Raw genomic sequence first — 25,385 nt, forward strand, 5'->3', positions numbered from 1 at the left:
GCAATTTACAGAATAAAGCATGAATCATTCTGAAACATGTGAGTAAAAGCTCATGAGCCCTCAGAGCATATGCCTTTTCTCTGAGACACCACCCTCAGCCCACCATGTTTAAGTTAAGGGCAAGGCTCCAACCAACTTCAACACAACAAGGATTTTATACTCCACCTTCTCTTGGTACGAGACATAAACAAGAAAGAGCAGGAAGGCCCAGCTCTTCTGAAGCTACAAGGTCTTCTGAAAGCTTCTTCAAGTAACTGGCAGGCTTTAGTCATCTGTGACTGATAGAGGTTTTTCTACGGTAAACTGAGTTAAATGGAGCCACAAAAGCCCTAGCAGAGGAGCAGAATAAAACTCTCAGTGGGACACACACCTGGACTTCATCCTCTCCCCACATCCCATAGTGACTGAGGGACTGTATCTAGCTTGGCCAGATCTTAGAGGGTAGTTTTTGTTGCTAGGAAACATGGGAGCTAACCCACATTTTTAAAAAAATTTAAAAACAAAACACAAAACACATTTCACAGTAGAAGCTTATCAATCTGGTCCTTGGCACTGCAGCAGATTTCTTCCTCTCTGCCATACCTCTGTGCTAGCTGTCTTCCTCAGTGTACTTCCTCAGGGCCCTAAGACATAAGTTCTCACACCTGTTCCTCAGAACATCCATGCAAGCCTTCATTTGCTTTACTTTGAACACAAAAATCCCCAATGCGGAATACAGGTATTTTAAAAGACTACACAGGGTAATGGAATGCACAAGTCTCCCAGCAGAGATAAACACAAGGGATTGCTCACACCTATACACATCCTTGTCATTCAGGATTAGCGATTTTGTGACAACTCAGTTCAGACTTTCTCTCCTGGTTTTGCTACAGCACCAAAAGATAGTTGTCTCCAAATACGTATGATGATTCTGGGTGTTTGTTCATCATTTCCCAGTACAACCTATACCCAGAAGAATTAAATATAATCTGAAAGACTGCCTGTTGTGCACAATGCCGTACTTCGTATTTGTGACGAAAATAGGGGTGATAACATGGGGGATGTTTCAGTCGCTGCAGAGCAGTGCTCGCTCAGAGCCAAGGCCTCTCCTGCTCCTGGTGCTGCCCGGCCAGCGAGGAGGCTGGGGGTGCTCCAGGAGCTGGGAGGGGACACGGCCAGGACAGCTGGCCCAGGCTGCCCAAAGGGATGTCCCACACCCTGTGGTGCCGTGCTCAGCGACAGCAGCTGGGGGAAAGGAGGAGGCAGGGGGGACGTTGGGGTGATGGCATTTGTCTCCCCAAGGAGCCATGCCGCGGGGTGAGCCCTGCTCTCCTGGAGGTGGCTGAACCCCTGCCTGCCGATGGGAAGCAGCGAATGGATTCCTTGTTCTGCTGTGCTTGTGTGCGGTTTTGCCATGCCTAGCAAGCTGTCTTGGTCTTGATCCATGAGGTCTTGCACTTTCTACCTTTTTGATTCTCTCCACCATCCCACCCAGGGATAGTGAGTAAGTGGCTGTGTGGGGCCGAGCTGCCTGCTGGGGTTAAACCACAATAGAAGGGAAGCATCTCTCATGCACTATGTTTTAGGTATGCAGATGTCTGCAAGGTACAGGAACATTGCTAGCTTTACCCGTGTTTGTTAAATGGCTGAGATTCAAGGAATTGGTTGAGGTCACTTACCTGATCTATGACACATTCCAGAATACTTAGTATTTCTTAGCCCTCCCTACTCAGGAGATCTACTGTATTTTTAACTGTCACAGCTACATAAATATCCAGATATAATTGGATAAAGCTGCACGTTATTGCTACTTTCAAGATGCCCTGCTCCACAGGTACCGGGAACTTTTGAGGTGATCATCTTGCTCTCAAAAAAAACTATTAAACTTTCTGAAGACCACAGGTTTGTCCTGTACCTGAGGACCAGGGTCCAAGTGCTCGTAATGATCACGGTGCAGTCACGGCTTGATAGCTGCCTTTTAACTAATTGAGCACACCCAGTTTGCAGCTCTGTGGTCATTTAAACCACTAGCTCAACATTAGACACGAACCTCACCTACGGTTCAATTTTAGACTCCCTGAAAATTAAAACACTTTATAAACAAACTCCAAAGGTGGGGGGAAAATGAGTCTCATTGTACACCAAGATGTCCTCAGGCTCTTCTTTAAATTTCATTTAAAATAGGTATCATTTATTTCTTCCCCTCAGCTCTCAGAGTAGAGAACTAAATTTACCTCAACTCTGTGTGAAGTCCCTGCTGAGAGTTGTAAAATGAGGTGTATGATCAGCCTCATTGTAGGAAAGTGTTTCCCCCTCCCTGTATTTCCCAAATTAGCTCATTTCTAAACAGTCCTGAAAACAAAACTGTCAAAGTCAATATAAAAAAATATATATATTTAGAAGAATATGTTGATGAAACCAAACGACCTTCACACTGCCTCGTAAGCAAGTATATTTATTTATTGGTTAAATCACATTAGCTATAGCATGTTCCCTAAGAATGCATTTTAACACTTTGTGGAATTTATTTTCACCATTAATGGAAACTATAAGAGTTTTATCACTCATAGTTCCTAATTTATTAATCATAAATAAAATTGATTTCTGTATGTGCATGGTGCAGCTTTTCTGAAACTGAATCCGTTAACACATAGAAATGAAGATCATGCTAGAATAGGAGGCTTTGAGCAGAGTAACTATATTTTCCAGTAAAAGTACAAAGATATGTTTGTGACCTAGAGGATCACTGACTGTAACATTTAGAATGAAATTCTAATACAGCTAGGTATATCTGGGTAAACAATCGTCCCCACATACGGAAAACTGGACAAGCAGCAACACATTTACCCTTTGAATCACTGCTGTCCTAGCTTTTGCAGAAGGATTTTCATTACAGTCATCTCTGGATCACACAAAATCAAATTCCCTTGACTGCAAGGCTTTCAAGACAATGAATTATTAACTGCCTTCTGCTATAATTATGTCTTTCCAAACTAAATCTTAGAAAGATTAAAACAAAATGACAGAGACTGGTTTGCTTGTTGACTTTGAGTGTGAACGCCCTTTTTTTTTTGTTGTTGGTTTTTGTGTGTTCTAATTTATTCAGGCGATAAACTCCTGAAAATGATAGAACTCCCTTACCTTGGAGCAGAGAATACAACATTGATTTGCAACTGTGACCCACAAAAAAGCAAGTAAACAGATCAAGTTTACTGTAGCACTAACTCTGAGATTTACTTATAACTCATCTTCTTATAAAGATGTTTTCATTTGCTCATTTAACACAACTCCTTTATGCGCCACCCCAAAATGCTGAAGAGAAACACATGCATATGATTGCCTACTCTGGCTCCAAATTCAAATACAGTAGAAGCCTGATGATAACATAATAGACTCCTGAAAGTCACTGGGATGTTTTCATGTGACAGATTATGTTTGCCTTCAAGTATGTAAGAGCTGAATGACTGTTGTGTTTATAGTCTGAAGGCCAGTGCCCTCAGTAAATCCATTTATCCGAACTTTTGATTCTCTAACAGCAGCACTTGTTATGTTTATACAGTCAAGACTGCCACGTATAATCCATTTGAGGAGTGTCGCATACATTCTATACACATACATACATATATGTGCACAAACGTGAACTCAATATGACTTGGTCTTTAGAATGAAAACAAAATAGAGTTAAGCTAGATATCACATTGTGGTTAAGAAAAGATATGTTTCTAGGAAGGAACATATAGCTAGTGCCTATATAGCCACTGCTTAATGCTCCTAGGCTGCCTAGACCACATCTCAGTTAAATCCATACCCAGTAAACATTTCATGCCTATCACATTTCTTTCCCATTTTATTTGGAAGTGCCATCCCCAAGTCAATTCTTCAACTTTGTCCCTTTTTATAAATTGCTGTATAAACCTAAAAATGGCTTCATGGACTGTCAGCAAATTTGTATGCAATCAAAAACTAGACTTGGAAGTAATTTTTCGCTTTTACTTATTCTTTATGATCTGCCTACGGCTTCAAAGGTACTTAATTTAAAATCCAGATTGTTCCTGATTCAAAGAGTTCACAATCTTAAGAAGAAGATTTGTTTTCCATTAAGTTCTGCTTGCTACTTTTGTGTTTAGCAAAAATTTGGCTGCACTCAAAACCCCAGCTGTTTGCAACATCACTACAGTTCTGGATGTAGAATAGAATCACAGAATATCCAGAGTTGGAAGGGACCCATGAGGATCATTGAGTCCAAACCCCTGGCTCCACAAAGGACCACCCAAAAATCAGACCATGTGTCTGAGAGTGTTGTTCAAACACTTCTTGAACTCCATCAGGCTCGGAGCCGTGACCACTGCCCTGGGGAGCCTGTCCCAGTGCCCGACCACCCTCTGGGTGCAGAACCTTTCCCTCACACCCAGCCTGACACTCCCCTGTCCCAGCTCCATGCCGTTCCCTCGGGTCCTGTCGCTGTCCCCAGAGAGCAGAGCTCAGCGCCTGCCCCTCCGCTCCCCTCGTGAGGGAGCTGCAGGCCACCATGAGGCCTCCCCTCAGCTTCCTCTGCTCTGGGCTGAACAAACAAAGGGACCTCGGCCGCTCCCCATACATCTTGCTCTCTAGACCCTTCACCATCTTTGTTACTCTCCTCTGGATGCACTCCAATAGTTTTTATATCCTCTTTATATTGTGGCACCCCAAAATGCACTCAGTACTTGAGGTGAGGCCGCCAGAGCACAGAGTAGAGTAGGACGTGCTCTACAGGTGCCTCATTTTCCCTCCCAAATCTGTTATATGAGACAGATGGGACAGGGGCTGGCCAGACAGCTTTTGGTCATCTGAAGAACCTACCAAACATTGTGTTATAATAGCTTTAGTCTCCATTTATATCATACTGGAGATGCAGCCTGCCTAGTCTGTGGCAGAAATCAGAGGACGCATTGCAGAAAATGAGATTATTTTTAGAGGTCCTGGAAAGATCTTCAGAGGAATTTGAAATAGTAGCCAAATAGATTTGTCTTAGTGAGAAAAGGCAGAACTTACTGCATATACACTTATCAATCATATACACAGAGAATTCTGCTCATTCTAAAAAACAGCTCTTCACTGGAGAAGTAACAGACAATGAATGAGTGGAGCTGTATAAAGAAGGATTAATAAAAAATAAATGCTGAGTCTTTCTGCATAGCTGTAATTATGCTACTCAGATAAATCATAGTTATATCTTGCACTGTCTGGAGAATAGACTACATAAATGTACACAAAGCATTTGTTAAAAAAATAGCTCAAGGGAGGTTTTTCTGTATTATCTGAAACTAATTCAAGTACTAAGTTTTAATATAATTTTCCCCAAAATGAGGAGATTAAGAAACACCCTAATGCTGAAACTTATTTCAGAAAATTTATCACAACACATCCTTTATTGTTATCAAAATCTAACTTTTATGTTTTGAATGTTTTGAACTTGCTTTTACACTCAGAAAATTCCATGCACTTTGACTTTCCTAAGGCTTTTTTCAAGTGGTGCCTATTCCTCTTATTTTAGGAACAATAGATAAACCTGTTTCTGACCAGTTCTGTTCAATGTGCTACGCTTCTAGGCTTGCTGTTTTCCTTCTTTCTGATTACAAAGCACCCCTTGCTGTAATTCCTGGCTGTCTAGTAAACATTTACTACATTGACACAAAGCAGGAAAATACTTTCCCCTCATTTCCTACAAACACAAGGACAGATGAAGTGACTTCACTACGGCCACACAGGATGTTAGAGAGTAAGAAACAGAATTTGGATCTCTCATGTCTCGGGCAAGCCTTAATTGCAAGCAAACATATCAAATCCTAAACGAAGTTTAAACACAATAAAAAAAGTAACAAGGTCTGTACAAGATCATTCAAGAGACTAATGACTGAATTAGTTTGAAAAAAACTGAAGAGTCTTACTTGACATAAACTCTTACCTAGAACATCTCTTTCATGTTCAGGGATGAGAACTTTCCATTTGGATTCCTCTGGGTCACTGAAGTCAATGTTGATTAACCGATAATTTGGAGAATGACGATTTGTCTTGAAGGTGAAAACTGTTCCTTCATTGGTGACATACTCATACTCAGCCTCGAAGTTATCTATCAGCTTCACCCAATGAAGAATTCCTGCAAGATCAAACACACAGAGCAAATGCTTCACCTCCAGAAACAAAGATATTTATTTTATTTTTTAACACCTGAGAGCAAAGTCTTCCCAACAATTGCTGTAGGCTCTTTCTCCAGCAAGAGCACTGACCAGAAGGGGTACAGCTCTGGGAAGGGCTGAATATATACTAAATATTAGGACCTTATGAAGAACTGGTCAGTTTAATAGGCTGCAGAGGAAAAATGCCAGATCATGGACATGTTAACATATTGGTTTTGAGGAATTTCTTGTTAAACTCATGCACAATACTGACAGAACCATGCCCGACTTTTCATCGGCTTTCTTAAGGGGCTGCTGGAAAGCTCAGATATTCACTGTGCAGACACTTCTACCACACTGTCTGCCCTGGAGCCAAAATGCTGAGTGCATGAGGGTCTTGGCAACAGACCTCACCAGCCCCCACTTACATGGATTTCTTGGAATTGAGAGTTACGGCTGAGCCAAAGAACTCTGCAATAAGCTTTCAAGCTTGATTCTACTAAATAGCTTTTTTTTTTTTTAATAGTACTTAACCATAAAAGAAATTCTTTGTTTTGTTTCTGAAAAAAAAAGTTATTTTTTCTTGAAGCATGAAGTTTTCCATCTTCCCTGAAAGCACAGAATTTCCCACAGAATAGAAATGATGATAATTGAATTGAGTATAATAAATTTAAATATAAAGCCTTTCCCTGTCGATTCAGAGATGACATTTCTGGAATGTTATTCTACAGAAGCTGTTACCACCACCAAGAACGACTACACACAGTTAGCTAAAATGTTAACTTGCACGTTTGTCAAGAATGATATTGCATTTTTCCCTATCAACCTTCTAGAATATCACACCCATTAATAGACTTGCACACCTCTCAAATATGAATTGCTTCAACTTATTTGCTCTCTGTCACAGTCTTAGTATTGACTAAACCTAGAGTTAGGAGTGAAAGACTACACTATTTATTCACATTTCATTGTTTTGAAATAGGTTTAGAGGGTAGCAGAAAGAAAAAGAAGCAAGGCTAGATCAGGTATGTAATATACTTGTTACAGCTACAACTCAAGCTATCAGCCAAATGTACTATCATAAAAACTGTGTATTAGCTATGCCAAAAAAAAAAAAATCACCCTTACTGATGATAGAAACTGAAGCCTTAATATCTGAAGACAGTTGCCCACTCCCTGCCTCATCCCTAAAGCTAAAGGTTGGGTCCTTGCTTTTAAGTCGAAACAAACAAACTGTGCATAAGCCTGCTGTTGCAAGTCCACGATATAATGTTTGCTTCCATAAAACAACATGACTTATTTTATAATATTAAAAGCTGAGCAAGAAAATAGAATTAGATCATAGCTGAGCTATAACTGCTCTAAGGAATAATTGAGGAAGGAGTGAGATGGCATTTTAAACCCATTAAATGCAATAAGGTCTAGTACATTCACAAAGTTCAGGTCTCTTAATTGCTGTTTCAGTTTAAGGAAAACTTCCCTGCCTCTTCATGTAAACTAAGGAATTAGCCAATTAGATTCTACTTTTTAATACTACTGCAATACAAACTTTTCAGATAATCCTGTCAACGTAGCATTCTGTCTGAGTGGACCAATTTCATGTGAAATTTAGATTTTTCACTGAGGTTCAAAGCTTCATTCTTCTCAAGAGATTTCATGCTAAAGAAAAATACTACTAAGTCCCTCAAGTTCCACAGAAAATGTGTGCTTTGATGCCCATGAAACAGAAAATCCAGACTACATCCAAGTCTGATGTACACCTGCAAAACTGTTCAAAGATCTCAAATCAATGCACAAGTGTTTTTGTAAGTAAAAAGTTAATGGCAGAGTAACACTCTTAAAATATTGGTACATTTGTATTTTAGTATCTGACAGAATGGAACCATTCTACTAAGGAAGAACAAAACTTCATAAAAAGGAATCCCAAGACTGTTGAAAAAAATCATTTTTTATGGTAAATACACACAGTAGCTGTAGTCTGCACAGTCACAACAAAAATTATATTCCATAGAGAAAAAGGACAACACTGTTACATTAGCGATTTACATCGCTGCCTTGCAACTCATTCATCCACTCCCAAATGAACAGTCAGCACACAGCGAGAGGGCTGATATTCTACAGGGAGACACTAAAATGTTATTACAAAAATCAAGAGCATTCATCTTGTTAAAGTGGATGTTATATAGTCCTTAGAAGACAAATACTGCAGATGAATTACCTCTAAACCATTGTCTCACTGAAGTGGTTAATTACATCAATGTCTGCTCTGAGTTAAGAGCCAGTAACGAGGCAACTACAAAAAGCGGAAAGGGAAAGTTACATCCAGTACATTGGCTACTGTACAGATTATTACTCCTTGTACTTTCTCAGTGAGAGGAGTAAGCCCTTTGCACTGAGATATGTCAGCCATAGAAGTGTATCTTTATGGCTGGCTGCAGCTGATCCAGATGTGGCTTACAACTGAAATGCACATCCTAGGATTGCCTTGGATTGCTCTGTCTTGCTCTCCTTTGAGCTAGGAATAACAGCTTGCTGACCAGCACAGGCAGTTTACTGAGCACTAACATGACTGAAAAATGAGTTGGGGTGGGGGAACATTTATAAGGTGGCTGAGCTCCTCCTGACTGCTGATGCCCAGATCTCACCAATGCCAGCACAAGGGAGGGGGCAGCTGTAGCCGCATGGTCTGCAGCATGGCACCGCACCATGGTGAGCAGCCCGACCACACAGCTGAGTTTATCTAGCATCTCTTCAGTACCTGAGAGGAGCTGTCCTTCACCCTACTGCTGTTTTTAGCCTACACCTGTTTCACTCATCTGCCCTAGTAGCAAGCTGGCTCAAGTAATTAAATGACCAAAAACACCTGTGCTACAAAATAAAATTTTTCTCTTTCCTTGCCTGAACCAGCTCACTGTTAGAGCAGAGGAGCACTAGTATTTACAAGGCAGCCAGTATGCACAAAGGCAGCTGCAAAGAGGCAGAAGATCACAAACATTTTTCATTACCAATGAGCCATAAGATAAGCTTGACCGCAGAACACTGCCCCTTCCCATTTCGCCCTCCTCCTCCATCAGCATGTCTCCACTTTCACGCTTGGTTTGGCATTTGCCTGAGTGAATAGTAAAGCTCATTAAATTAGTTACCCTAGAAGAAAATTAATTTTTCTGTTCTACAGGAGACAGTTTTTTCCCCTGACAGATTAGCAAATGCAATCACCCGCTCATAGGGTGAGACAGAAGATGCTGATTGACTTGAATGGAAGGGACAGCGGTAGGTAATGCCCGTGCATGTGGAGATAGATGGGACATCTCTCTTCCAGGGCAGCAACTGCTTAGTCTGGCTCTGTCTCAGACTGCTCTCTTCAGTACCCAAAGCACCCAGGGGAACAGACAAAGTACATTGTTATTGAAGACAGGATGCTACACCAGGAGGCGAGTTTGTTTGAATGAACATACCTTGAAGTGTGAAGCATACCTTGGCAAAGATTTTTTGTTATTGTCAGGAATAAATCTACAGGTCTGCCTGGACAGGGAGACATGCATTTCTGATTTAAACTCAGTGCAAGCAAATTAAGCACAACTCTTCTGGTTTTTTGTGTGTCTTTTGTTTACACGTGACTGTTTACAGGTGTGACTATGGAAAGCATCTGCATGCAGCTTTTACCTGGCTTGAATTCAGGATGATTCTGCAGTAACTGGTCAAACACTCAAAGGCATGGCCAAATTCGTACTGCAGACCTTAAGCAGCACACACTTCCTTACAGCATATTCGCTATCCACAGTTTATAACAGAGCACGCTCCTACAGAAGCTGAACAAGCAGGGCTGACAGCTGTTATCCTAAGCACCATCAGAAGAAGGGGATGTTCCAGTGATCAGAGGTAACCAGAAAAGCAGTTTTGCATGCCGTGCAGATATAGGAAAGCGTGCTTGATCATGGAGGACCCACACTATAACTATTGCTGGAAGAAGAACAAAGATGACTACACCAGAAGAGATGGGAAACAAAGCCTCCCAAGTCACTTGTTGCAGCACGAAGTCACATGTACCCATTCCCAAGGGACCTGAGAAAGTCAGAGACGGTATCAACGAACATGCAGCTGTAGCCAAAAAAGCATATGCCTTACTGAAGGGCATAAAGCTAAGGAAACAGGGAGATGAACTACATAGTTTCTCTAAGACAAGGCACCCTGGTCTAGAGGCAGCTGAAAGACCCTAGTTTCAGATTCAAACCAGAACAAACAGCCTTTAAGCAAGAGAAAGAATAGCACATCTATGAGTTTAAAAAGCCCTCCAAAAGCAACTTTTATCAAAACCTGTAACTAAAAACCAAGGTTTTGATAAAGATTTGCAGTTTTAATTAGCAACCTTCTGAGAACAAGCCTTTGAGGAGAGCTGTTGAGAAGTGGCATTTGTAGTCCAGGCTCCCTTATCCTTAACACCAAAAAGCCATTGAAGACTCAAGACCTTAATCTACATGAGCATGCAGCGGAGACAGATTTATTACGTATGGAAAAAGCATAAGGCTGAAGCTCTCGATAGTTCTCTGTATACTGTTGCTATAACCTAATCCTTTTCTCTGCCAGTCCTTCCAGTAAAACACATTGCTGAAGAGCTATAGATGCTTTTGCATACCTACTTTACCAGACTGCTATCCATCATAAGTAACTGCATCACAATAAGAAGCAGGGGGGGACACAGGATTTATGATCTTTAGTTGATGGTCAGTAAAAGATGTGCCACATTTCAGAAAGTCATAATCCTACATAGCTGAGCCCTCTTCAGCAATATTTAGAACAATAACAACCTAGAGTGTACAGGCAGGATTTTTAAGCAAAATTTTCAGATCAATGAACACAAAAGGGAAATGATATCAGTAGGCAGCACAGATTCAATCCTCAGCAGGCTTCCGAACACAGCAAAACATTCAGTGGTCTGCTAAGGGCTCTCTGTATGATGAAGCAGTTTTGTGGCTGACTGACGAAAACTACAGTGGAAGGAAAAACTAATTTGAACAAACTGTGATTATAATAGCAAGAATGATCACAGAGAGCCTGCTGTCAACCCTCTTTGAGAAAGACAGAGAGCTTGAGAGTCACTGTTCATCAGTTAGCAAATGTTCTCAATAATTCCTTCTGTATTTCCTGGTTCATGGAAAGGCCAAACAATCCATTTGCAGCAAATAACCTCTTGACTGTGCTGGCTGTAGAGACAGGGTTTACTGATCAGATAATGGTAATTCTTCATCTGATGTTATAAAAATCCCTCTCATTCAGCTCTTTTCATGTACGCTAGCAGTCAAAGTTATCAGGTAAAGATATAAATGCTAATTTCCATTAAATTATACTCCATCCCACATTATGTCAGTTATATTTTTTGTAAGATGGACAGTTTTTCTGGAAACAGGGAAGTGCTGAGAATGAATGATCAGGGAACCAGGTGAACCATGAGCTTTGGTTCAGAATGAAGGGATAGGCATTTTACCTGAAAGAGTTATGCCAAATTTCATTATGGCATATGCATTATGTAGGCAAACTTCTACTCAAGGAAAGATCATGATTTTTCAACTCTTATATTTCATTCTTAATTGATTTTTCAGGGAGACACTGGAGGATAAGCATGTAATATGCTTGTCTCTGAACGATAACTGTAAAGTTAAAAAGATCTGAAAACAACAAAAACAACAACCACCAAACAAACAAACGCAGACAGTTACCTTCAGCCTTTAAAACAGAGCCTCCAACGTAGCTAGAGGTCTGAATTTTTAAACCGAAATAATTTTGATAACATTCACCAGTTGTTTGGAATGCATTTCACTTTTCATCCTAAAGATCAAAATTTGTTTGATCATTTCAACAGGAAGACTTTTAAACAGAAGAAAAATTCAAAACAAAGCAAAAATGCCTCTAAATCTAAACTGTTCACAGAAAAGCCTTAAATACATATATATGTCATTGCCAGACTGAAAGTACACACACATACACATAGTAAGATCCACCATGAGCATCTACATGCTGTACTGTAACTTTAGAGCACACGGTTTATAAGTATGCTTTACATAAAAATTATAACACATCTACTTCCTAAACTTGAATGATCAATGTATTCAGTACTACCAGACTTGGAGGCACAAGAGGGAGAAACACGCTGTTTTAATTCAATACTTTGCTACTGACAGATTAATCAACATACACATCTATATAGTACCACATCCTAGGAGGACACAAGAGAACATTAAATTCATGGCCTTAACACTTTGAATTTCAAAATCTGGACACTGCAATATGTAATGTTGAACTACTGCATGTAACATGGCCCTAATTTACCATGAGTACTTATTGAACGTTTTCTTCCTACATTTCTCATTATATCATAGAGCATACTGTATCACATGCTGATCGCAGCTGGATATTTAGGATGTAACAGCAAATCCAGTGTTAGGTTGCTGTAATCTTTTAGACCAAGTTAAAACAATCTGGTTTTGCTTTTGGATAGCTACTGTACACAGCTTTCAAATACAGACAACAGCACCTTCCTATGTGCAACAAGAGCAGAGCAGATCAGATCGTGGCTATACACAGATGTATTTTGTGCCTATCCCTCCGGCCTGTCTCAGAGGCTCTATTCCAAAAGGGCAAACATACCCAAGAAGCTTACTGGATAGCGTATTTCTATCAGCTAGAGTACCTCAACTGAAATGGTTTTACTTCATCTGCAAAACCCAAGCCATCACACTGATGTTAATCTCTTGCTTCCTACTTCTTATGTCAGCAGCTGGGATCAGCTGTGCATCTTCACTTGATTTGTACTTTCCATCTGCTGGAGACTTCTTCAGAAACACTCTGAAATGATAAGCCAGCTCCCTAGCTCTACACTGTGGTTCTGAGACCTCAGGCTTCACTCTACCAGTAGCTTTCTTACAAAAAGCAAACAATAATTAAACAAACACAACCAATCAACTATAAGACATAAGAGGATGGCAGATCATGCTTGTGTGTAGCTAGCTATTCCTATTTACCAAGTACAGAGAAAAAATGCATCTAGTGGAGAACATCTAATGATTAACTAATTCAGTAATGTACCACACAAGCTTTTAAGAAAAACACCATATTGTTTCTAATGTTTTCAATGTAAAAAATGTCCTTGTTACCTCAATTTCTGAGCTTGTTACTGTGGGTGCCAAAGAAAGCTGAATTTACTTTAAAAATAATATGAAAAGATTTATCCCTACTATAAAATTTCAAGCCATTTGTTACCAGAGAAGATATCTGTGAAGACAAAAAACACATGATGTTTAGGATGATAATTTATATAGCCATCATCTTTTTCTGGTGTCTAACATAGGAACAAAAACCAAAACAAAACAAAAAAAATGGTGCTAGTGAATATGTTGCTTGGAAAAGTAATCATGTTGACTAGCAGATGAAGTTTATCTTTTAATTTTCACCATAGCCACTTATACCAGCCAACAACTTAACTGCACAAAGCCAGCAAGGTTTAGGATGCAGTCACTATATAAGAAGTATCTGAGTTTTCACGCAGAAGCACGTTTTCATTGCAGAATACCAGCAAATCAGATCCATCAGGCTTTTAAGACACTTTTCAGACCCTGAAAATACATATATTCAGAGGCTTCTAAATTTCAAGTACCCTCTAGGAGAAGAGATTTTGAAAACCAGTCATTTACTCCAGCATTTGTCACAGTATTAATACGTTTTGTTCAACCCATGATAGATAATCTCATGGTACATACTGTGGTTCAAACTGGAAATGACTGCTCCATGGTGGTATGACCACAACGCATCCTGGAAAATGAATGACAGCATGCAGCCCTTCACTTGGACATGAAAATGTAACTGTATTTTGAATCATGCAATACCTGGCTTGCTTTTAAGCTCTCACTCAGAGCTAGGCAGCTACAGAAAAGAACTCAGGGTTGGTGTTTTTTTTTTTTTTCCTCTTTCTTCTTCACTGCCACAAGCCTTTAATTGTGTCATTCCGGTCTCCAAAGGTAAGAGAGAGTCCAAGAAACTCAGACTCTTAGACTATTTTTGAAGTTAACATCTCAACCTCTTGGGACCAGACTTCACTTAGGAACATCTGAGGGAGAGGAGGTATTAAGGGTTCCTGAAAGCAATGCAACTTTGTTGTGTTTGTACTGAGAGGGCTCTCGGTATCACTCATGCAGTGGATGATGGCTACTCACTCATCATCAAAATACAATGCATTATTCCTCTGAGTTAAAAAGTTCAGACGTGTCAAGATATATCAAATACTAGCCCAGAAGAAAGAAAACTTTTATGAGCAGAGATTTCTCCATCAGTTTCAAGGCTTCTATTTTACTTCCATTTGGATGATTACTCAAAGGACAGGAGAGAATATATATGCTTTGTTTTGAGAGTTATAGCTTATGCCTTCATGCAGCAGAACAGAACAGAAAAACAGAACCAAATGTGACCTCTCTCACACCTCGCCTTCTCTAATGCACAAATACATAGTCTAAAAAATAACCTCACTGTGAGTACTACTTATAAATGTTATGCCCAGTCAGGCTGAAGCTTCACAGCCCGATGTTGTTTGAGTAAAGCTGAGAAAGCAACCTGTCTCTGGACCAAATGTTGGCCTCACCCCTTCCTCCTTTTTTCTTCTTGACCAAACCACACAGCAAGCCTTGCTGAGAGCCAGTCAGCACACAATTAGCGTCTCAGCCCCACCTTGCCAAAAGTGTAGATCTGGTATTCAGAAACCTGTTTTGTGGATGAGAACTCCAACTATTGGACAGGTCGATGGGCCTGGACCTCTCTCCTTCCCAAGCAGGACACCTCTTTGGCAAGAAGCTTGTCTCCAACTCTGTCTGATGTTACCTGGGAAAATACTGATGACTAAAGCACTGAGCTATTAACTCAAGCTCAATCCTTGCAGTAAGAGAATCAATGACAATTCTGAATCTGTTGCCTTAATAAGCTACCCATCTTTTCAGCTTTGCCAAACTGTCTCAGTGAAAGCCCTTGGCAAGGCTCTGAAAAAGGCAGAAACTGACTCTAATAAGAGGCTGTATACATAACCCTTTAGACATAAACCATTGAGCAAGTCTGGGACCAGGTCTGGATCCAGCCGCACCTAGGCTCCCCTCTGAGAAGGGGTTTGAAAAGCAGGGAGATCCTTTCTGAACCTTGTGACTCAACAGGAGGGCCTCCCTCAGCCACGTACCCTTAACACAACATGAGGCTTCCACATATTTTCCAAGACTCAATTGTTTCTTTACTCTCTGTTTGCTAGGGAACGAGGATGTAGTGGCCTAGTTTCAATATTGATTTTAGAATATATGTTTTTTCTTAAGTTACTTGAATCACAGAAAAGACTTTCAAAAACGAATATGCTCCCCACCACCATGCTCAGCTTTCTGGCTGATGACTACTGTCTCCTGTCTTTTCTCTTGTTCATTTTCCTTACAAAGGTTTTGATCCACATTTTCAGGCTACACAGCAATCACATACTGAGTCATCCTTTTGATGTTACTGTATATAGATAGCACTGTTCATTCCTTTTTATTTGTTTATTTTAAAGACGACCTTATAAACTGCAAGGCTGAGCTAAAATACAAAAGGTCAGATAAATGGATTTTCAACACGAAGTTGAGAAACATCACCTTTGTTTTTCTACCTGTCCTCAAAGCACATATACACTTTCTTCAGTGTGCCTAGGAAAAATAGAACATCCTTCCAAACAAAAGAACAAAATAAAAATTCTTATAGCTGATAACCCTGCTCTTAAAATTCCTTCTTGCAACCTGTCCCTACCAGCCTAGTACAAGGCAATTTCATCTGACAACTAAGCAACTAGCAAACTCTGAACTTCAGCTTTTGCTCAATTTTTCCTGCCTCTTCCAAGCCAGTAGTTTTCAAATATTTTAGACTAGCTTCTCTTCCTGTTCCCATGTCCTCCTCCTACCTCTCTCTGTTCCCACCAGACAAACAACCAGACTCCAAGCAGCCCCAAGTCTCCAGTTCCCATTACCCAAGCATAAGACCTCTCACCACCACGTCCTTCCTTTCTCACCCTGTTCTCATGCTTTAGCTCCCCCCAAGAAAAGGAAAGATCCATCCAGAGCTCTGAGGCAGTAACTCGTAAATCAGCTCTATGGTGCTATAACCAGAGGATCCCGTTTCTTTATTAGGCTTCCTAACTGCCACAATACAAAATAAAGAAAAAGGTCAGTATTAAGAACTTCGAAAAGACCAATTGGCCATGTCACATTGGTTTAAGTTTTTAGCCAAGGATGATTAAAGAGCTTTCATTTGCTTCTCTTTGCACGCCTACAGATTTGTGCTAAATCCCCTTCTACCTTCACCAAGTCACGCATTCAAAAGAATAAATAATCAAGGCTGACAACTTAATCAAAAAACATTTTCTAGAAGGGAAAAAAATTATTACCAGACACAGAAACAATAAGAGACATGTCAGGAGAAAAAAAATGTTACTTTTTTTGTAAGGTGTACAACAAGGTTTGCTAATATCTAAGTGCTCGATTGCTACGTATTCAGCTGTTTGGCTAATATGATGTAGGCATACTGAGAACAACAATTAAGCGAGGTGACGAATGAGAAAAGTTTTTTTGTTTGACTGGTTCAATATGCAAACTCCAGAATGTTGCCAGCATTGTAGAAGACAAGTTTGATAAAACAGCTATTAAAAATTGTGCATTACAGTTCTCAGCTACTGGGCAACTGTGGTTTTTAAAATAAATATTCACCATTAAATCATTTTAAAAAGTGTTATAGAAGTCTGTGCTTGAGAAATCTATGTGCAGTTTGGCAAGACAAGTAAAGAAATGTGGAGTCTTGAATGAGGGATAACCTTTGGGACATGAACCCACAGTGCTAGCCTTCCTGATAAAAGGCGCAACTGCTGCACCTCTGCTACTGAAATCTCATAAAACAAAATAAAACTTCATTAGTCTGTTCAGTGGCTGACAAACAGCAGTGGAAAACCAGCAAGACTTCTGACACTTTAATTTTCCCTGATCTTTCTAAACCCAATCCCATAAGCACCCAAAGAGGCATACCTCCTTCAGGTTGAGTACGGCAAGAAAGTTCCTCCACAAGCTTAAATAATAGCCCAGCTGTCTTCCACTGGTGTCTGACTTCTCATAGTATTGTGAATTAAGAGCACAAGTATCTAGTCTTGAAGAATGAAAAATTTGCAAAACACATTAGAATTAAATAATATACATCTTTCTTTTTAAGGTGCATTTGGTTAAATTGGCTGTAAGCATGAAACTCTGGTTAATAAGCCTGGCCATTCCTAACATTAAGAGTTCTGTGGTAAAAACTAAGCCACGAACAGGGTTAACTTGGTGGGATTTGTGACGTACACGTGGTAGAAGGGGAAGAGGGAAAACAATATTCCCCCAAACCTCTTGTCTATGCAGCCTAAATCAAAACTCTCATTAAAAAGTAGCACTGCATTTGTCAGAAGTTACTTACACGGTGATTTTCTATTCTAAAAAGGAGTGTTCGTGGCACAAATAGATCACAATGGCCCAGTTAAAAACCCTAGCAAACAAACTGGATATTTGAAGAGCAAGATGACTCAGCCTGTATACAGTACGAGGGATTGTGAAGGAGGGAAGGGAAACGTGAAGAACATTTTACCTAACCTGAGAAGCAGGAAAGATGCTTCCTTTAATGTTAGTAGAAGGAAACAGAAGGACTGTTTTATAGGTTATCTTCTAGGGAAAACACATCGACAAGGATTATTATAGAAGATTGCACTGCAAATTCAATTAACCCATGGCTGTTGACAAAGTATCATGAGTACTCCCATGCAAAAAAGGGGAAAGGGCTAGATGACACTTAAATTTTCAAATGCAGAAATAAGCAAATGAAATCTATTGTGTTTCTTAAACATTTGGAAGTAGCCCTTTCTTGTTTGTTAGATGTGATCTCTACTCAGAGTCAAGATCATTTCTTAACCAAGAGAGCAAGTTGACTTCCACAGGTCCACATCCACTGAAATAAAGAATCAATGGATACGCAAGACAACTACCCTCACAGCAGCAAAACTAATACAATGTCATGCTTGCACAGAGTCTTTAATGATATCATTATCTCCTCACTTGTAAATTAAACGGAGTACCTACAAAGAGAAGCCACAACTCATACTGTGCTGGAGGTTAATGAAATGCATTAACTCAAGATTACTACAGCAATAATGAAGTGGCAAGTATTGGGCAAACCATGTTTCATAAAGAGATGACTTGTGAGACAGTTAAGCCAGAAGTTCCCTCTACATCAACGTGGTTTAGTTGGACTGGCTGACATCTAGAATGCTGTACTGAAACATACAGCAGATGATTTCCACAAGTAACATTTTCCCCATAGTACTTAAAATATACTTAAAATACAGTTTTCAGATTTTGACTTGATTAAAATGCATATAGCATCTAAGTTAAGAGGCTAAGCTGAAGACAAAGTATGGAGTGAATACAGAATCTCTTCTCAAAAAACATCTGCAGTCACAGCGAAGACAACAGTATGTGTTCTCCATACTATGCCCATCCTGTGAGGAATAAGTTTTTGTTGAGGTACATGATTGTAAGCCTTTTGGAAATCCAACGTAACTGTACAAATTCACATCACCTACATTCAAAAGCCTGCTGTTCCCTTCAAAGAACACCAACTGGTTTATAAGACAAGGTTTTCCTTTACAAAACCCAGGCAGACTCTTACTTATTCAGGTGCCTATAACTCTATTCCTATACTTTCTACCAGTTTATCTTGTACAGACATCAGACTTCCTGAAAGTCTTTTACAGATTTTGCATCCCTTTCCTACCTTTCATTTGCTACCCTGCACGGTACCTCAATAGTTGGGCTATTTTACCTCGAGTTCTTCTAGAACTCATGGGTGAGTTCCTGTAGCCTTATCTATCTGTTCTGGTAAGTGGATTGCTGTTTTGTCAATTTCTTTTCCAAAACCTCTTCTGTAATCCACCTGCAAACTCAGACCACACTCACTTCAATTTTAGATAGATCTTCCGATAAGTTCCCTGAAAAAAAGTAATTCCAGCACTGTATTAGTCCAATTTCCATCACTAGTCCCCCCACACAGTGATCAAAGAAACACTTAAGACATATGTTGTTTAATTCTTATCTACAAGTAATTCACAAACTAGCTTTGGATGTTGTACAGACCAGCTTGTATTACCATATGCCAAGTGAATCCCACTTGGTATTCCCAAGAAGGTAACTATCCTGCTACATAAGCATTAGTCCTGGCAAACCATGATGGATAATTTACCTGAGATTAAAAAAAAAGACTGTGTTCTACAGAAAAAGCATGATCCAAAAGAATTCATTGCTCAGTAGTTTGAGCAAGATCCCCCTCTCCAGACTTAAAGATATATATATATATACACACACATATATATATTTAACAGGAAAGATATAACATGCATCTGTGTTAATGGTATTTGAGAACTATTTAAGACTAGCAAAGAGACAGGACAAAGTTCACAAATCAAAAGTCCTGTTCTTAAATTTGGTAACTCACTGCAAGTATATTTGGTTTTTACATAATATGACTGTTTATCTCCACCATGCTGTATTTTGGAATGCATTTAACAGAGAATTCTTCTAGCCTGAAGAAACAGCACAAATACAAACAATGCCATACCCATTAAAAGAAAAACAGATTGATTCAATTTTACATGATTATACTACTAACAAAGTCAGCTCCTTCAAGGTACAAAGGATAGGCAAGAGAAATTTAGCTCAAAGCAAAACACTTATCTGGCAAGAACACCTGTACAGAGCTCATTTTTAAAACCAGGACTGCACACTGAGAAGGTATATTCTAACTTCTAAACCAAAACTAACACAGAAGTTAGTGAGATGCTTAAACTACATGGTCACACCAGCCATTTTGAACCTCTATAAACCATTAAAAACTTATTTCATAATAAGGAAGAGGTTCATTTCATAATAAGGAAGAGCGGTAGTAAAGGACACATCTATTCAAAACAGGACAAAACATGGAAATATACTGTATGTTCCATATTTGTAATTCTTCTTCACTAGCAAGATTACCTAAGATGATGCCCACTCTTGCAAGTGAAAGCATCACACTCCATAGGAAAAAAAATGGAAATTATTGTAACTAAAGACAGCTAAAGATAAATGAGCTATGTCAGGCACCTTGAGACAACAAAGTACTAAAATTGTCACTGCCCACTGGATTCCCTTAGGAAAAGAGATGAGTGGAGTAAATAAAAGCTTAAAGGAGCTGAAAAAGAATAAAACAAAATCACTGTCAGGAATAAGAGACAAAGGAACAGCTAGAATACTGTTCTGCTGCTTTGGAAAGTAAGCCATTGTTCCTACTACTAATAGATTGTTAACAAAAAAGGGGTGACCTTTTTATTCAATTGTTCCATTCCTGCTGATTCTCGCGGGACGATCTTGATCTTTCATTTCAGCCTCTAATATGGAAAAGCTGATGATTCACTTATTTGTATTGTCTAGATATCCAATGAAAAACAGGATGAGCATGTAATTAACCATAAACAGGAAAAGAGCTCGTAATTTAAGGAAGCAAAAAAGGTTTTACAGCTTTACTTTTCAATTGGATATGCTTTTCCTGTTGTACTCATCTTTTCAAAACAGCCAGAAACAAATTAATTCAATCTGCAGTTAAAAATGAAATCCTTTTCTTGTTATAAAAACATGCTATATGTAAACAAAGGTAAAAAGGGAATACTACACATTCCTTCCACCTGCTGGGGAAAGAAATATCTGAACTCCTGTAAGCGTGCTATGGGTTATATCGTGTTGCACAGTAATTCCCACAGTAGCTGACTCATCCTTGAATTCACAATCATCTTGAGTTCTCTGGGAAGTGTTTTTCATTTCCACATATGAAACAAACTGTTTCATCATTTTGCATTTCTATCTCTTTTTTCTTTTCCCAAGATGTATTTTTTTTTTACCCACTTCTTCAATCTCTCCTGCAAACGTAAGCCAAATAATTCAACTGGATACTGTATTGTTCAAAGGACAATCATTTATTATTTTTTCTTTTTGTCTTTCAGACTAAAAACTTTATTCTGAGCTTTCTAAATAGATAGCTCACGTGTTTTTTAATCGCACATTTCTAACATATGCTAAGTCAGAAACACAAATACCAAGAATGAAACACCTTAACTATCCAACAGTAATTTTAACATCCCTTCATAATAGTGTATTTACTGCTGCAATGTAGCTTTCTAAACTTTAAAATATAAATTCAGAACTACGTGAAATTAGTTGATATCAGACTTGAAATATTCAGAGAATGTAACTCCTGTATCTGTGCACTGAATTAAGACTAGCACAGCTAAAACCAACAGAAAAAGATTAATAGTGGAAGACACTATCTAAACATGACAGAGATAACCAAGTTTCATACACGTGTATGAAGTCTGCCACCTACCAACCTCCAAGTAGTACTGTCATACTGCATGACCTTCCCCCCCCCCCCCACACACACTTTTTTTGAAGGCCCTTTTAAAATGAGAATAAGAAACAGCAATTGCTTTAAACTTTAAGCTTCACAGCACAATATCACAGGGATCCAAGCTATGAACCACTTCACGGCAACACAAATGTCTTCCACTAAATAGAAGAACATCATACTAGACATCACAACATTGCTATGCCGTACGAGAAGGGCTATCAACACGTATTATAACTACAAAATACCTGGGACAACAATAAATGGTATTAGTTTATTAACCTCATCCCTCTGTAGCTCAGGGAAGCCCCACATTTGTTTTGCCCTGTCTAGACACGGGTAGTAAGATCTGCCCCCATGTATCTTTCTGCCTTGCTGCCACAGCCATTATGCTGCTGTGGAGAGACATGACCACTACAATCAGCACGTGAGCTTCTAAAATGGAAGGGTAGCTTTAGTCCTTACGTATACTCACATGTACTTAGTATTTTGACCTGCAGCTCAAAACAGTATTTAAATTATGATGCATCTCAAGGAAATTAAACAGGATGAAGGACATTCGTGTAAGTTAAGAGAATTTTGTCTCTGTCAGATCTTAAAGCACATGTCCAAACACTGTAGGGGACAGGGATGTCAAAGGCCTCTAACAGAACAAGGAAGGAGAAGAAAAAAAGATAACCCAAGCATAGAATTCCTATAAAACCATTTATAATACCAGAAACCTAGTCATGACCCTTCAATTTTAAGGTATAATCCATGTTTTAGATCCTTTCTTTTAAATTATCAGCTGTTCTTTCCTCATTACAAAACCAGAGTACTATCTCTGGCATACATGACAGAAGCTTTCTTCAGTCAATCGCCTTCCACAATCCAATACCTATTTTAATTGATTTTACCTTAGCATGGCCATGGCGTTAAAAAAGAAAAGCGTTCATTTGCTCAGCTTCCAGTTGCAAAGTCAGACTACTGGCACGTGTCTTTCCACAGCAAGCTTCTACAGGATGTAAAGGTATTTTAATTGAAGCAACCAAAGCCCCTCCTATTTCTAATTTGATGCTATTTCATCTCTTCTTTAAGGTCACTAAATTGGAGTTACACTGTCAAAGCACTTTCTCCTTACAACACATAGGAGGCACCTATATCAGATGTGTTATCTGGTAGATCTGGGGCTGTCTTGATTTTGGCTGCGACAGAGTTAATACCTGTAATATCCTGACATTTTCTTTCATTTTTCAATATCCCTCGTTCCCTCTTTGCCTGTCTGTACAATTTCTGAAATAACTAATGCTCATTTAAATAGTCCTGCAACTAGTTCTCTGAGATCTTTGTGAACAGCTGCATCTTAATTGCCTCACTTTCTCCCTCACTTCTGCTGTGTACTTTTTTCAAATACCACAGGAGGAATTTTTGCCTTTTAATTTCTGAGAGTGGTCTTTAGTTTTGTGGTCTCGCCCATTTCTTTCCCTCCCTTTAATTTGATGTGCATGGGAGATAACAGCCTCACTGGTACACATGGGTACCCTTTGCATTCAGCACAGAAGTCTAGGTCCATCTAGAGGCTACCCGTAATTATCCTGAGAACTTGGATTTCATAGGGCCTCTTTCTGCCTAATAGCTACAGGGAGAGGGCAGGAATGAAGGAGCCTCAACAAATGGCCTACACAAGTCAACTTTGTCCATCCCCTCCTCTAAGACATCTAGGCTTTGGAATTGACTCTCACATTAACCTCTTACGCAGAATTCAGCAGTGACTGCATTTTTTCAGTGCAGCATAACGTAACAAAGTTCATTACCCATCCTAGCCAAATGGGATCTCACTGCAGTGAATAATGCAACCAGCTAATGCAACTGGCATTAATAATAATAATGCAACTAGCTTAATGAACATTTGAAATCAAAAGAGACTTAAAACAACTTAGGCCCATTTATTAGCCAGTTCAAGAAAAAGGACATACAAATTTAAAACCAACCACTACCTTATATTTGTTCACCGTATATGTCCTTTAAATAATATATCACATTGTCTAATCTTCCTTCACAACAGTATCCTGGCACATTTCTCCAGTTATAACAGTTAAACTGCATTTCGACTCTGAGAATACAGTTGTAAAACACTATGAATTGATTTCTGACTTAGTTGTCATCTCTAGGAAAAGTCAGAAAATAACTTAAGGAGCTCTCTAGAAACACAGCTGTTTCTTATTGCTCCTTCCAGTCCATGGATCAGTTCTGGAACTGTACCATCTCAGGTCACAATAAAACCAGTGATGACATAGCCCTGATGAAGATGACAATAATTCAAATAAACAAATAGACTGGAAGCCCTTCTGTACCTACTTTCTAGCTGAGGACTTATATTAAAATTGCAAGTGGCATCCTCCAGGAAAGTATGCAAGTTCTGTAGAAAACAAATCTATACAGAAGTCCATCAAGGCCATGCAGTATTTCAGTCATGAGATCAATCATCCCCTCATCAGGGACAGGAGCCACTGCAATTTTCCAATATCTTTTCATTCCTTTCCTCTCATTATTTTGTGGTAGTGAAAGAAATTTTTAATCTAAGTCACATATTCTGAAACTTGGTGTACAGACTTGTAGGAAGTCATTTGTTGACATTTTAACTCAATTTGTATTAAGATTCAGCATAAGCAAGATGCCATCTTACTATTCATCAGAGAATTCACAGAGAAGAGCACTGTTATTAATGTCACAACTGAAGGACAAACTTCATTGATTTTCGTGTCTCAGGTAATCCATAGGGGATAAAACCTGAACTTAAAGTGTCTCAATCTACTAAGGCAAAAATGTCTTCTGAAGCTTTCTCCATACCTCAGGCATCCATAATGTTACTCATCTGAGTGAATCATCAAGGTATAACAGGATCAAGTTTATATTGCAGCCCCTCAGGAAACAGGTTCTTGCTTCTCCCTGGCTACTTGACCTCCCATGCATTATTGCGAAGGTTGCACCGTTTGGACCTATTCATCACAAGTAGATTGAATGTAGGAGCCAATGGTTCAAAATGCAAAGTGGGATTAAGTACCTCTTATTTCCATAAAAAAAATAAGTTAAGGAATAGAAAATATCCATACACAAAGATCCATTAGAGAAACTAAGGATATAGCAGCTCCTCTGTATTATCTCACTCTGTGCTACTATTCTGTTATCCACCTGACTAAGCAGGGCAAAAAGTATCCTTGCAACTGGCTGGCCAACCTAATAAGGAGAGCTTTAAACTAGAAATCACGGGAAAGTACAGAAGCTGTGGTTGGGTAGGCAAGCCAAGGGCCTGGGTGACAGGAACAGAAGGGATGCAGTAATCAACACAACAGAACTGAAGTGGAATCACTCCAAGTGTAAGCACATGAAGAAGAAAGTGCCTGCTGAACAGCCTCATTGGGAGGTCCTCAAACCTGCACTGGGGAATCGGCTTGGTTGGGTGCCTCTCTGAAATGCCTTTACATTAATGTACACATGATGAACAAACATGAGGAGTTATAAGTCTGTGTGCCATTACAGGGCTATGAAGCTCACTGGGATCATGGAGTTGTGGTGGGCTTGGGATATATCAGGAGCCAGACCAACATGGGGGCTACTGTAGTGGGTATCTACTACAGACCTTCCTGATCAGGAAGAATAAGAAAAGGTGGTCTGAAGACAACTGGGAGAAACCTTATCTTTACTTTTCTTATGGGGAACTTTAACCATTGTGGTATCTGCTGGAAGGACAATACAGCAGGGTTCAAGCAATCTAAGAGATTT

At 39.4% G+C, this 25,385-nt stretch overlaps 1 protein-coding gene across 2 annotated transcripts in view; it reads right to left on the reverse strand.

The window, feature by feature from the left end:
• Positions 1-25,385, reverse strand: part of PREP (prolyl endopeptidase) — a 102,899-nt gene that overhangs the window by 47,524 nt on the left and 29,990 nt on the right. For both annotated transcript variants that reach the window (XM_083829576.1, XM_083829577.1), the window contains exon 8: positions 5,924-6,115. In XM_083829576.1, coding sequence (XP_083685702.1) covers positions 5,924-6,115 — 192 coding nt within the window. The remainder of the gene's footprint in view (positions 1-5,923; positions 6,116-25,385) is intronic.

The sequence above is a fragment of the Anser anser genome (assembly GCF_964211835.1).
Source record: "Anser anser genome assembly, chromosome: 3".
In the NCBI taxonomy this organism is placed as follows: Eukaryota; Metazoa; Chordata; class Aves; order Anseriformes; family Anatidae; genus Anser; species Anser anser.